Genomic DNA, 13,531 nt, shown 5'->3' on the forward strand with positions numbered 1-13,531 from the left:
CAAAAGGGTAGAAAAGACATTTCCCATTCCCGAGTGAACCTAAAATCCAATGCAGGTGAGAGACGACAGCAGTGCAATATAGTATATGCACTAAATAAGGATAAACACAATCGGCATCTCTAAGAAACCAAAGAAAAAACATTTACAGAGGCCTGGGTTGAAACTTGAGCTGTGCCTTCAGCTTAAATCAATGTAGAAAATGAAGGCATCTCAGGCAGAGGAAAGACATGGATCCAGAGGCAGGAATGTGCACTGTATATTTAGATACAGTGAAGGAGTAGCCTAGGGCATAAGTTAAAAAAAAAAAAAGAGAGAGAGAGAGAGAGAGAGAGCTACTGAGTAGGGAAAACATTTTGAACTTTAAGGTTGGACTTGTAAGGGCTAAAGTCTGATCGGTGGTACAACTGAGGTGTCTACTGCCACCTGGTGTCACCTTTATTACATATTCAGAGTGGCTGCTCATCCTAAAAGCTAAGTTTGCCAAAGGAAAAATAAAAAGGCAGGTTTAGAACATCACACTTTAAAATGAACATCTCATTTGATTTAGGACCCTAGTTCTAATGGCAATTTGAGGCAAAACATTAAAAGCTGTAAACAGAAATGTTCCAAGCACGTTCTCCTTTGAAGCAAGGGAAGATTGGATTGATTTTAATTATAGAACAGCAGTTAGCTTTATATGATTTTCTCCTACAAACAGACACACACACACAAAGTCTGTATCCTTGCCTGCATCTCTCCTCTTGCTTTATAATAAATGATGAGTTTCCTTTATAGGAAAACACAAAGTGGGTCATCCACAAAGCTGTGATCTTCCCTTGGAAGGAAGCCACTGGCAGTCCCCAGGCGCCAGCATCTCCGACACCATTGTGCTGTTGGAGTTCCAGCCTTCTCCTGCACAACCTCCCACAACCTACCTCCCAGGACCTCAGCAGGAAGGACATATCTGTGAATCCCCTGGCCTTCCTTCAATTCCTTACAGCTGTAAAAAACACTGCATGGAAAAAAAAGAACACTTCCTAGACTGGGAATCCCCAGACACTTACCCAAACTGAACAAGTGAACAAGTTTTTGCTCTGGTGAATTATATTGCATGAAGGAGAGTGGGGAGAGGAAAACAGTCCTGAGACGACAGTGGTCTGTAAAGGCCTGGGCTTTGCTGCAGTTCACAATAATTTTCCTGGCTTCTCTGAAATGTGGGCCTGCCTTGCCTGGAGAGGCCCGCTTTGCTAGCAGGTTACACTCACTTGCAACTACTTCATCCAAGATTCAGGTCTGAGTTTGCTAGTGTTTCACACACCAGCACAAGGTATAGGTGGTCTTCTCTCTCCCCAGCGTGACCCACATAGCTCAGCCCATCTCCTGGCTTCCTTGTACCCCCGGGGGCTGCCAAGACTGGTCTTGTCAGCCTGCCCGGATTCAAGGTAGGAGTGGATTTGATACGGGCTGCTGAGGACCGCCAGGGAGGCTATGGGGTGGGGGGCTGCTTATTCCTCCTGGATTTCCCAGTTGGCAGCCAAGACACAGATGGAGAAGGCAGCGTGAGGCTGGGGGAGGGAGGTGAAAACAAAGAAATGAGAAAAGAGACCCAAAGACAACATCTCCTCCTCAGGGAGGCCTATGTGTGAATCCAAGTATAATTGAAATGATTTCACATTCATGTTTCCACAGTATACTAACTACCTCCCTTGCTACCAGAAATGTCTCCGTGACACCAGCGGAGGCCAATGTAGATTTGCAAAGGGGATTATCTAATTTGAGGACAAGTCAATTAGCAACTCTAGGACTTAGGACACATTGTCAACGTAGCCAGTTAAAATTTTTATGTGATTCATAATTAAATTATTTTGCATCCAAACATATTCAATGAGTTAATGAAGCCAATATGCTGATCACAAAGCCTTTAATTTTTATAGCAAATGAGGCCATGATGGGTGGAACTGATGTGTGAAGAAAAAATGAGCAAATCTTAAAAAGTTTCCCAAAAGAGAAAAAGAAAGTCTTGGCTAATATGTAGTCATTTCTTATTCATTTACAAAGTTTTTCAAGTTTTCAGACAATGGACAGTTTACTATTAAAATTTTTGAACTGGGTAAAAGACCAAAATAAAATAAGAGTTCTAAGTCCTAGACATCTCAAAAGTAAACTCTAATTCAGAGAAATTAGAATTATTATTTTGCTCTTATAAGAAGAGCTATCTCATATTTATAATAGAATTTTCCCTCTAGAACTTGTCATATGATTAAGGAAACCCAAAAGAGGTAACATTTCCTGAGAGAAATACCTCCTTTATCCTCTCCCTTCTCTAAGTTACATACTTGGAAGGTGGCATTTGTATATTACGCAACTTTATTCTTTGTCCAAAGGAAAGTACAGATACTTCTTTGAAGGATGAGGGGAAAATGAAAGGAATCAAATTCATATACAATTTATATATATCATATATATATATATATATATGAGATCAAGGCAAATCCCTTTAGTCCTATATTGAGTCATAAAAAAGATCACAGCCCTTAAAACACAGGTCATGACTGTTTTAAGCTTCATTTTAGAAATTCCGCCAATGACATAAAATATACAGGCAAAAATTTACATGTGTGGAAAGTGATGTGATGGCTATTTTCTTCTTTATTCTTTTTAATGTTACTTAATTGTCATACAATGAACATATGCTTATGAGACAAAAAGAACAATTTTTTTCAAGGCTTGCAATGCAATCTTCACTTACCGTATTTCATTCAAGGTCACGAAAGAGAAACGGTTCATTTATAAATCGTTCCGTAGATTTATCAGTGAGACTCTATCTATTCTGTTCTCCACGATGAGCACAGGAGAAGATCTCGACAATCAGAAAGGTAAGTGGCCAGGGGTTGGGGGGGGCAGATTCTCCATAGAGAGGGAGGGACACCAGACAACAGCACACTGTGCCAGGACGGCCTGTCTATCATGGGCCAACGTGGCACCCTCCCGTTGACCTCAGTCCTTGGAGGAGCAATCCCACCAGGTAGTCGCTGTCATACCTATTCTAAAGGCAAAGAATCTGAAACCCAGCAAGCTACCAGGGCCACACAGCTAGAAAGAGGTGGCGTTGAGGTTACGTGTAGCTTGGCATCGTCCAATGCCTTCTCTGTCCGTTGCTTCCTAAAGGCTCCCTAAAGTTTGTTCCTTGCTGGAGATCCCCTGAGAACAGAAATCTCTTTCCACGTTGACCTTGTTTCTTTTCTCTCCTGCCACATCCATGCTTGGAAGAAAGAAAGAAATCCAGATCTAGCCAATATTGTCCACCCTCACTTGAAAGTGCACGAAAGTGAACCTCTCGGTTGGGGAATGAGATTATTAGCAAAGTGCGTGACAGTCAGGATTGTCCAGCTCTGCCCTGCTGAGCTCCCCTGCCTCTTAAAGGGAGTGGCTGGCCTGGAAGCGTGCTCTGTCCCTGCACCACACACAGCAGAACACAAGCTCACCTCTCACCATACTCCATCCTCCAAACCTCAGTGCACAAAGATCCCAAGAGCAATCTCATAAGCTCCCCAAACTCGGGCATCCAGCCCCTTCCAGTGACTCCCCCGCCGCCCCGCAACTGCGCCACTGTAGCAACTTTCAAGAGCAGAAGGTTAGCATCTGTCTGGCCACCTAACAATTTCGATTCTCTCTGTTCATGTCAAAGTCGTTTCTCACGATTTCTGCCAAGGTGCTCATCCTATTCCTGCTAGCAGTCCAGGGATCATAATACAAAATAAATCACCAAAGAGCAAAGAAATCGAAATTTGCAAAAAGGGAACAATCTCTTGCAGGCCTGCTCTCCAATTTTTGCTTTCAACACGTTCCTTTGAAATGGGATGAAAACCAAAGGTGTAGGCTGCTAGGGTCCTGGGAGAAGTACAGCCTTTCCATTCCATTTCAGACAGAGAAGGGTCCAATCCAAATCCACAACTGGGGTAGAGGAGCTTCCAAAAGAAGCCTTACCCTTGTTAATCATTTAATTAATGGTAGAAGCTATAATAGCAGCCAACAGTTATAGAGCATATTGCTCAGGGGCACTGGGTTGAGCATATGCATCTATGTTCATAATCTCACTGAATCTGAACAACAGTTCTTCAAGGTAGGCTCTTTATTATCCCCACTTCCCAGATAAGCAAACTAAGGTTTAGCGAGCTTAAATAACTGTTCAAGGTTGTAAAGCTGGACTGGATTTTTAGCTCTGGGAGACCACAAGTTTCTTAATTGCTATGCTCTATTGCTTCCCATCAGACTTTCAAGTGATGGGTATTTAGATTCCAAATGAAGCCTGGTTTGTCTGTCCAGGTGCTTAATTCACTCCAGAATGCATTAAGCTCTTTTGACTTCAATAGACAAGGGTGAGGTCAATCTAGGGGTGGTGCAGGGAGGAGAAAGAAGGGAACCCAGAGAATTCAAATTACAACCAGAAAATGGCTTGAAGGAACTAAACACATGAGTTGGAGCCAAATGGTTTGGCAAATGCAGCTATGTTCAGGGCTTTGTGATGACAGGGACAGTCCTTTTTCCACCCTACTTTGAGCTGACTTTATAGAACTTTATCTTTTATATCCAAAGATCAAATAAATAAATAAAGATCACATTTAACGAGAACTAGGAGAAATAAACTGGTGGCAGTTAAAGGGTAAAAATAACTTCTCTGTGGCTTCAGACCACAGGAGCTTTCTCATTTTAAGAGGCACAGGCAAATCACTTAAACAAGGCCTTTTTGGACTGTGTTCATCTCATGTTTCCTCCCACATCCACAGTGGTTAAAGTTATATACAGTCTTAGCTCTTGAACCTCGTGGAATTGTGTAGTAAATGGAAGTACAACCAGGACAAACTCATCAACTCACAAATGCAACCTTGTAGCACAGAAGTCAAAGCCAATTGTCCTTTGTAACCAGTTGCTTTGTATGGAGGGAGGTTAATCAGAATTAGAAAAGGTTATGGAACCCACGGTCTTTTTTTTTTCCATATATCATCGATGCATAATATAAATATTGCACTATACATACAAGTTTGCACACAGAAATGTATAGACATGTTTGCTGAACTGAAAGCAATGTTTAGCTCAGGGTTGTGAAATAGGGAATTTTAAAAATCTTTAGCACATTATAGTGGCTAATTTTATGTAAAAGTAGGTGTTGTCTTTATATTCACAAAACTGGTAACTTCAATGCATATGTATTGTTCGTTTAATACAGTGATTAAAGTGGTTTGCTTAATACAAATGGAATCCATGGTCTTAATGAGAGACTTTCCTTCCTCCATCCTCAAGCCCTGTTTCTACTCTCCTTTGACTCTGGACACAAAGTCTTTAAGTTGGCTAAAATCCAAGGAATCCTCACTTCACCACCTGGTTTTCCATGTGCAGATGTGTTCTGGGCGAGACGATGGGAAAGATCTGATGAACTCTTCCTCAGACCTAGAATAACCAAACTCACTCAAATACCCAAAGGCAGCCAGAGTGATCTGAGATTCCTACCTCTGCCCTATACCACTGCATTTTAGGCCAGATTTTGGGAAGCACTCCTCAATCTTAAGAGTCAAGCTAACACCTGGAAAAATCCTAGGGTGTCACTAGCTTTCCATTGAAACTGCAGACACAAAAACAGAATCACTTATAGGAGAGAGCTCTGAAATATGCCCTTCAATTTCCTAATTTGGGACATAATGGGGGACTGAGTCAAGCTGAGATCAGTCTCAAGAGAAGAAAGAAGCAGGGGTGTTTACACTACACTTTGGGGGCCCTTGTTTTGTACACCAAGGGATTTGATACCCTCTGTTCCATGGTCAAGTCGACCCTTGGCCTGTTAACCCAAGTCTATTCCCCAAAGCACTGTACTTACCGGTAGAAAGTAGCATAGTCCACAGTTGAGTGGCAGGTCTGAAACTCCCAGGATTTGAGTTTCTGGCATTCCCGATGGGCTCGAAGCTTTACCTTCACTGTCCCTTGACACAGTTCAGGCACTGGTTTTCTCTGGGGTCTGTTGCAGAACTCATTGGACTCCACCCTCCAGGACTCGGCAAAGTCATCCACATCAAACTTGAAGTTTCCATCTCCACCAATTAAGTCATCACGCTTATGTCCATTGTAGTTGCCACAAAGACCACAGAGTTTGCCCTTGAGATGGGGTGCAGCCATGACTTCTACAAAACTGTCTCCATCCCACGATATTTCCAAACCTAGAGGAAAAGAGGATCAACCACTCTTGAATCCACCAATAGTTCCCAACTGTATAGATCTTACATAGTACATAGGACTATCCTCTAACAAGGAACACTAAGGATCTCACCAAATTCTTGATTACCTTTTAATTTCGCCACATCAAACATTGTGTGATATAACATGAATCACTTATTGGGGCTTAGAACTTTTAAAATGTATAAAGTTTGCCCTTATAATGATATCTTATGTACCCTAATTTGACTTGTAGATGACTATTCATTGACCATGTTACTCTAGGGTTTATATTTTTGCCCTTTTCTAGAGTAATTGTCTTGATCCAAATCATGTTTTCATTTATCCAACGACTACTACAATGCAGAAATGGAAAGACAACAAAGATGATCGTTTTTTTAATATCCTTTTTCTTCATCCAATAATCCCCCCATATGATTATGCTAAGTGCCAAGTGAAAATTTCCAAATTATTTGCTATAGTGGAAGTATTAAAGTAATAAATACACAGCTTCTGAATACATCCTCTTCAAAGGACAACACTCCTACAAATGAAAATGTTTGCCCCCTCGTTATTTTACAGTCATCTGTGAGACATGCACAGCTTTTCAATCCATGCTTCCTACGGTTGAGATGTTATGAGCCCTAGGTTGGGGCCTCCATGCCTGGGCTGATCATAAGCTTCAAAATTTGACTAGGCATTGGAGGCTACCAGCCCACAGGCCAAAGTTACTCATGTGCTGGATAGAATCAGCAGGACAGTACTGTCTTGTTCACCAAGGAAACAATCTTCACTCCACAAGGTAAAGAATGTAATCTCCTCTTGGTTTGCTGAACTGACCATCTAAACAATTGAAGAATATTTCTGAGAACATTTGTATTTTTCCAGACCTGCTAGCCCAAAGCTTCTAGGATTTACTCCAGCCAATGACCCCACTGAATAGTGGGATTTCTGTCACATGTCAGACAGCCAGGTTCCACTGTCACACATCACAGATCAGTCTGACCAGAAGGTCAAGAGGGAATGTTCTCATATCCATCCTGATATTGAATGTGAAGACACCGTCCATAAGACAAAGGGAGGGTTTCGTGAAAAGTCTTTTGAGGCTCAACCAGAGCAAATGATAACTCTGTTGTTATCATTTTATTTATGTCTCAGGTGTGCATTTGAAGCTTTTCTAACTGTTCTCCTGGTAATGTCCTGGCAGGGCCTGAGCCCCACAGTGAATGGTGAACTAGGTACCAGTTTGGTGGATGAGCACCAAGAGAACCTCTACAATAGGTTGAGGTGCATTTCTGCCCTAGGACTCTTCCTTACTCAATGTCACTGTCTCCTAAGAGGGACAGCCCACAAAGAAAGCTCTGTTTTAACAGAAAAATAGAAAGTGTCCCCTCTGTGTGTTTTCAGTCTTACCCTCTTGGATTTCTGACAAAATCTAGTCTTTGATTTAGTCTCTTCTGAGCCTCCAGATAGATCAACATGACTCTTTTGAGAAGACTTTACCTTTGTTTCTGAAGGATCAATACTAGCCCAATGAGCAAATGTTCAGAAGATACGCAGAAGCTGGGGAGATAAGGTGGCGATGAAAAAGGAGAAAGGGGTACGGAGGGATGGAATGGATCTTGTCTGAATATAAAATTGGCATAAGGCAATGTCAGAGTGATGCAAGATCAGCAAGAAACACTCAGAAGTAAAATGCTAACACTAATATTCCCTAAGCCAATATTCTAAAGCCAATATTCTCCTGGACGTGGTCCAAAGGGAGAGAAGCCTGGCCAAACAGCATTCCTGTGAGTAGGACACACAACTGCCACAAGCAAGAGTTACAGATCCACTTTAGGGAAAGTTATTGGTAGAATAAACCAGTGGTCTACAATTGGATTTCTCAAGAAATAAACAGAAAGACTCATATGGAAATCACTGTATGGTAAATGAAAGGAATGGAAGCATTCTCAGTCCAAGGCAAATGGTAGAGAAGTTTTCTTGATCAGGAGAAGAAGCTAGGCTCCAAAAAGCAATTAAATAGAATTGGGTAAAAAGCAGGAAAGAAGGTCATAAGAAAGTGTCTCTTGGGCTTTTGGGAATAATTGGGTGAAGAGAAGACAGTGATGGGATGTGGTGATCAGAGTAAGGACACACTGCTAGTCTGTCCTCACACTGGACTAATCTCCTGTGTGGATCTCAAAGATGGGGTCAATTCTGACAACCACAACTATTGTATAAAACAATGTCTATTTCTTCATACCCCATCTTCCAACACTATCTGACGCATAGTATATACTCACTAAATGAATGAATTACCCTGTAAATTGATACTACAAGTCTGCAAAGCCAAAGAAATTTGTGAATTTCATGCTAGTTAAGACACTGAAATAACATTTTGAAAAAAGACAAGTAAACTATAATATGATTTGTAATACACCCTCTAAGGTATAGAAGAAACTTGAACTCATAAGCCTGTAACTAGGCAGCTGCCCAGCCAGAGGAATGAAGGGAGAGATCAATTCCATACAACACTCAAACTTTTAGAGCATAATTCTAAAGATTTTCTACCTGGCAAAATTTTCCAAACTACAAGTCTCTTTCCTAGACAGCAGGCAAATGCTATTTTCCAAGTGCCACACTGGTTGAGAATTTACATCCAAAGGAGCGCCAACAAAATTACTGGCAATGATATAATAAATGTGAGACTTTGGGCAACTGAGTTCATGGGTATTCAACTCACAGTGAACAAGCCAATCATTCTTTCTTTGCAATGGACTGCTTGTCCATGCATGCTTGGGAAGATGCAGACCCACTGTGTTTTTAATAAACTCTTCTCAAGACTCTTGACATCTCTTTCTTGAAACACGGGCCCCAAAATAAGAGAATAATTTGTAATTCACTCTCTTTTCCTCCTCTTTTCTTTGTATCACTATACTAAGAGGATTTTCACAGAACAATGCTAGGCTTCGTATCGTGTAGGGATGACTTATTCGACTACAGATGCCTTTGTCTATTGCTGTATCTTATACATATGTGTTTGCACAGTTAATTTTACTCTCTACATGAGTAAAATCCATACAAAGTAAATTACAGTAGTGATGGGCAAAAAAAATGAATAAGTTGTAATTGAAAAAAAAATTGCTCTTCCAAAAGATATTTTAAATAGGCATCTTATGAGATAAAAATGCCATGGAAGTGTTTGAGGGTTTGGGGTTAGTCGTTTCTGCAGCTGGGATTGAGTTTCCCAGTTCTCTGCATGGGAAATTGGTAGAAATCACTGGCAGTCAGAAGGCCAAAGCTGAAGCACACGTCTCATGTGGGATGTGAGCAGCAGCTGCATTCCTTCCACTGTATGAAGAGCCTTCCAATTTTCCCTTCTCACCAGTGAATATTTTACCAACCTGTTTTTCACCTTTCAAGTGTGTGACCTGGCTCCAGACTACTAATTTTTTTTTTTTTTTGGTAGGGAGATTGTTGTTCTTTTATTTTGTGGTTGTTTGTCTTTGCTTTGTTTTTTTGGTTGTTATTGTTGCTTTTGCTGCAGTCCACTTTTAAGAGAGAGAGGAGATGCAAAATCTGTAGACATACCATAGTGATGCTTAAAAATGGATAATTTTTCTGTTTAGAGTTTACACCAAAGGAAAAAAAGAAAAAAAATATATATATATATACTCTAGGCTCATCAAGTGTAGAGCTCTACCAAAAGTAAAATAAAAAGTCACATTCCACATGTTAATGCTTTCAGGTGGATCTGATGTAACTCTTTCAGGTGGAGCTGATGAAGTGAACAGGTGGCAGAAAGGAAATATTTTAAGTGATTCACTAAGTGCCAAGAGTTGGGGTGGGGGTGTGTGACAGGGGTGAGCAGAGCTTTCTCAAGCTACTGAGCCTTGTTCACTGTCTTCTGTACTACCCCAGTTTTTGTTAGGAATGTAGCTATAGCCTAATTCCACCCAAGCTACACGGCCACCTGTGCTCCTCTGGCAGACAATTCCATCATGAAGCGCTGAGTCTATAAACCACAGAGCCACAGAGCCATTCTTCCTCATCTCCCATCTTCCAGCTGCAGGCTTGATTTAAGCTGCTATTTTGAAGAAAGTACCCTTTGATCACATGAGCTTATGAAAAAAAATTATGGAGGAAGAACAAACACTCAAAGGATATAGTGTGATATTTTAGATAGGCAATCAATAGGTAATAAAAAGAAAATATCCCTAAGGGGTAGTACAAACTGAGATTGGTAGACCAAAGTGGAAGAGACCATTGTCTGGAAATGGAATTGTTCCATTCAATGGATAATCGCGAAGCAAGTTTAGTGCCCAAAGAAATACAGTTCCTCCCTAGCAAGCAGAAAGCTTGTGTGCTCCGTGTGATACAGGAAGTTGTTCAGCTGGGTATTCAGGGCACATAAATTACTTGCATCATGGCAAGAGAGATAGAAAAAGGAAAGAAATTGTAAAACTGAGTTCAAGGCCTAGAAGAGTTAAATTCACTAACCTAATTATGGTATTTATGATATACTATTATTTTCTTAGCAGTCTCATCCTTCTGGTCATTTTTGCCATGTGAAATCCTTACAGAGTACACTTATTCCATAAGGTACTGTCAGCTGTGACAGGAACAGTATTGAAACTCCTCAACTGTTAGTAATTTCTGAATATCCAGAATCCCTTTGAGTATTGGGTTGTAGATGACCAATAATTTCCATATCAGTAGAATCCACTGTGTTCACCTGGCTTGCAAACAGATAAGCAAGGTGCTTCTAATTATAACTGTGTAATAATGGGTCATTTTGTGTACATTTTACATGAAGCCACAAACTGCTGCTTCCTTCAAAGGGATGAGCTGAGGCCTACATGTGCAGCACGGCATGTCATTTGAATGCAACAACAGGTGTCTGAATTTTCTGGGGTAGATTAATCCCTCTAAAGTTGAATGAACAGAGCTCTTCACATCTACCACTGTCAAAGTGAACAATGGGAATCTTCCCTTCTTTATAGAATGTTCCAATACATTAATATTTAACATTTCTCAAATAAAAGCTCCCTGGGCTTCTCCTTGGCTTCCTGCCTTTGTTTAGCTAAGCTTGCTTTCCATCGGCTCAAATCAATTTACCAAATATATTCTGGCTTGAACAGAATTAACAAGGTTCTGAAGGTGCCGTGGAGAACAGTCTCTGCAGTCCCTCAAAAGTGCCTGCTCTATCAAATGTTTCCCTTTCAATCCATATTAGCTAAAGAAACTGGAACCCAATTGATGTTTTTACATTGTTAAATTCTCATCAGTGCAAAAAGTAAGAAATACGCTGATTTCCTCAAGTATAATGCTTAAAGAAATAGCATATGCCAGGAGGACATGCAGTTCAAAATCCAACTGATAAACAATTTGCATTAACCAAAGGCAGCATGGAAGGAACCATACATGATATAATATAAACTGTGTAAACGAACTGAATTCATTCTTTGGGGCTGAGAATGAAGGACTGATTTCTGCTTCTAAGATGCCTCTCTAAGGCAGCACCTCACAGACAAAAATTTGAGCCTCACTGAACGCCTAGAAGTAACCTACTAGCAACTATGAACAGTTTGGCCTAGGGGGAATGTACCTGCCCGTGGAGGGGAGACACAGAGTCCAGCGGGCCTCAGGCAACATGCGATGCTGAGCAAAGGCCTCAGGGGCCAGCTGCCTGTGCCCACGGCTGCGGGAAGTGCTTTCAGAGCAAGCATCCTAAGTGTCCTCTGGCAGAAGCCAGTGGTCCTACCCATCAATTCAATGAGCATCGTGCCCCGGGTCAAGAATGGACAGCACTGCTGGCCACACAGTCCACCATCTGCACTCCCATCTTCACACCCACACTTTTGCAGTTTGCTTTTGAGGAGTCCCTCCTTCTTGGACAGATGCTAACAAGGAAACACTCTTTCTCACGGATGTGAAACTGCGCATTACTGGCTGAGCTGGAAAAGACACAACTCCAAGCTAGACATCAATGGCCTAAAGTAGCAACAAAACATGAGAAAGGGGTTATTCGGAGAGAACCACCGCTATGTCTGGAATGAGGATGGAAAGGCACTGGATGTCGACAAATTGCAAGACTGGTGTAACTGGCGTCGGACTGCAAGGCTCCTCGGTGTGCAAATTTCTCCAGCTGTTTTGTGGCATCCCGGGCGTGCGGCCACACCTGCGGCTGGAATACTGCTCTGCCTCTGGTTTTCCTGCACGGAGGAGGAACAGCTGCAGCTCCTGAGCACAAGTTGGTGACACAGAGGGAAGAGCCAGAGGTACACAGAAGGCCCGTGCTTCTAGAAGCCCACCTGCTTTGGTCGTCACTTTCAAGAGGTAGCCGTCCAGGTCGATGTGAAACTGCGGCGCGTGGCAGGGCAGCGCGATGCGCGAGCCGTTCCAGCGCACGGTCAGGTGCTGCTGGAGGCTGACGGTGCCGGCGCCCAGCACCAGGTCCACCGACTTGGTCCAGGAGAAGGAGCGGGTCCTGCGCGCATCGTTCTTCACCAGCACCTGAAAGGGCGAGGCAGGGGAGGAGCAGTCTTTTGTCAAAACGTACTGACACGTCCCCTGAAAGTTAAATGTCCGTCCGTCAAAAGTGTTGTAGTGGGGATCTCCGAATACCGTGCAAACGCCAGGCTCTGCGGATGAGTGAGAGACAAAAGCAGGTCATAAACCGAGCGAAGGATTCAAAGAGAAATCAGGGGTCCCTGCAATAAACCTGATAGGGGCACCTGCCAGGAAAAGGGAAGGCCTTAGCAGAGGTGCACTAAGGAAAATCAACTTAAAAGAAAATAAACAAAAAGTTTGGTTGTTCTCAAAGTTTGTACCAAATCTCAAAGGACATGTAATACTTCTGGTGCTTTTATACTTAAAAGTTATTTATAACACTTCTGAATTCTTAAAGCATCTCTATTTTAGAGACTGGATATGCTTCTATGGTCTTAATGTCAAAGACAGAGAAATGAAACTAGGATAAGTTTATAAACAGAACTGGCCTAATTTCATAACCCATATAAACAAGAACAAAAATATAAATAAAAGGCAGCAACATAAATGACAATACACCAAAGCATTAGTATTGTTTCCATTTAATTGATTCAAAAAATTTGGAAACATGGTATTCTCAGTGTTATTCACGGTCTTATAAAAGTATTATATTCAATACTCATGTATTTCTAAGGACAGATAAATAGAACTGCCAAACAGATACATGTTTAATATTGTTAAGAACCAAACATGGATAAAGTTGATAGTCTCCGTGTATTTTCTAGAAACACAAGGCTCCTATATTTTGATCTGTGTGTCAAAATCTAAAGTTGGGGCTTCCCTGGTGGCGCAGTGGTTGAGAGTCGGCCTGCCG

The 13,531-nt window shown here is 41.7% G+C and overlaps 1 protein-coding gene across 5 annotated transcripts in view; it reads right to left on the reverse strand.

The window, feature by feature from the left end:
• Positions 1-13,531, reverse strand: part of BMPER (BMP binding endothelial regulator) — a 249,561-nt gene that overhangs the window by 72,946 nt on the left and 163,084 nt on the right. For 4 of the 5 annotated variants that reach the window (XM_059074085.2, XM_067042364.1, XM_067042362.1 and 1 more), the window contains 2 exons: positions 12,480-12,809; positions 5,852-6,188 (listed from right to left, as the gene is read on the reverse strand). In XM_059074085.2, the coding sequence (XP_058930068.1) occupies positions 5,852-6,188; positions 12,480-12,809 (667 nt within the window). Of the gene's footprint in view, positions 1-5,343; positions 5,428-5,851; positions 6,189-12,479; positions 12,810-13,531 lie in introns of those variants that run through there. The other variant, XM_067042363.1, reaches the window with a different exon arrangement.

The sequence above is a fragment of the Kogia breviceps genome, chromosome 9, assembly GCF_026419965.1.
Source record: "Kogia breviceps isolate mKogBre1 chromosome 9, mKogBre1 haplotype 1, whole genome shotgun sequence".
Taxonomy (NCBI): domain Eukaryota; kingdom Metazoa; phylum Chordata; class Mammalia; order Artiodactyla; family Physeteridae; genus Kogia; species Kogia breviceps.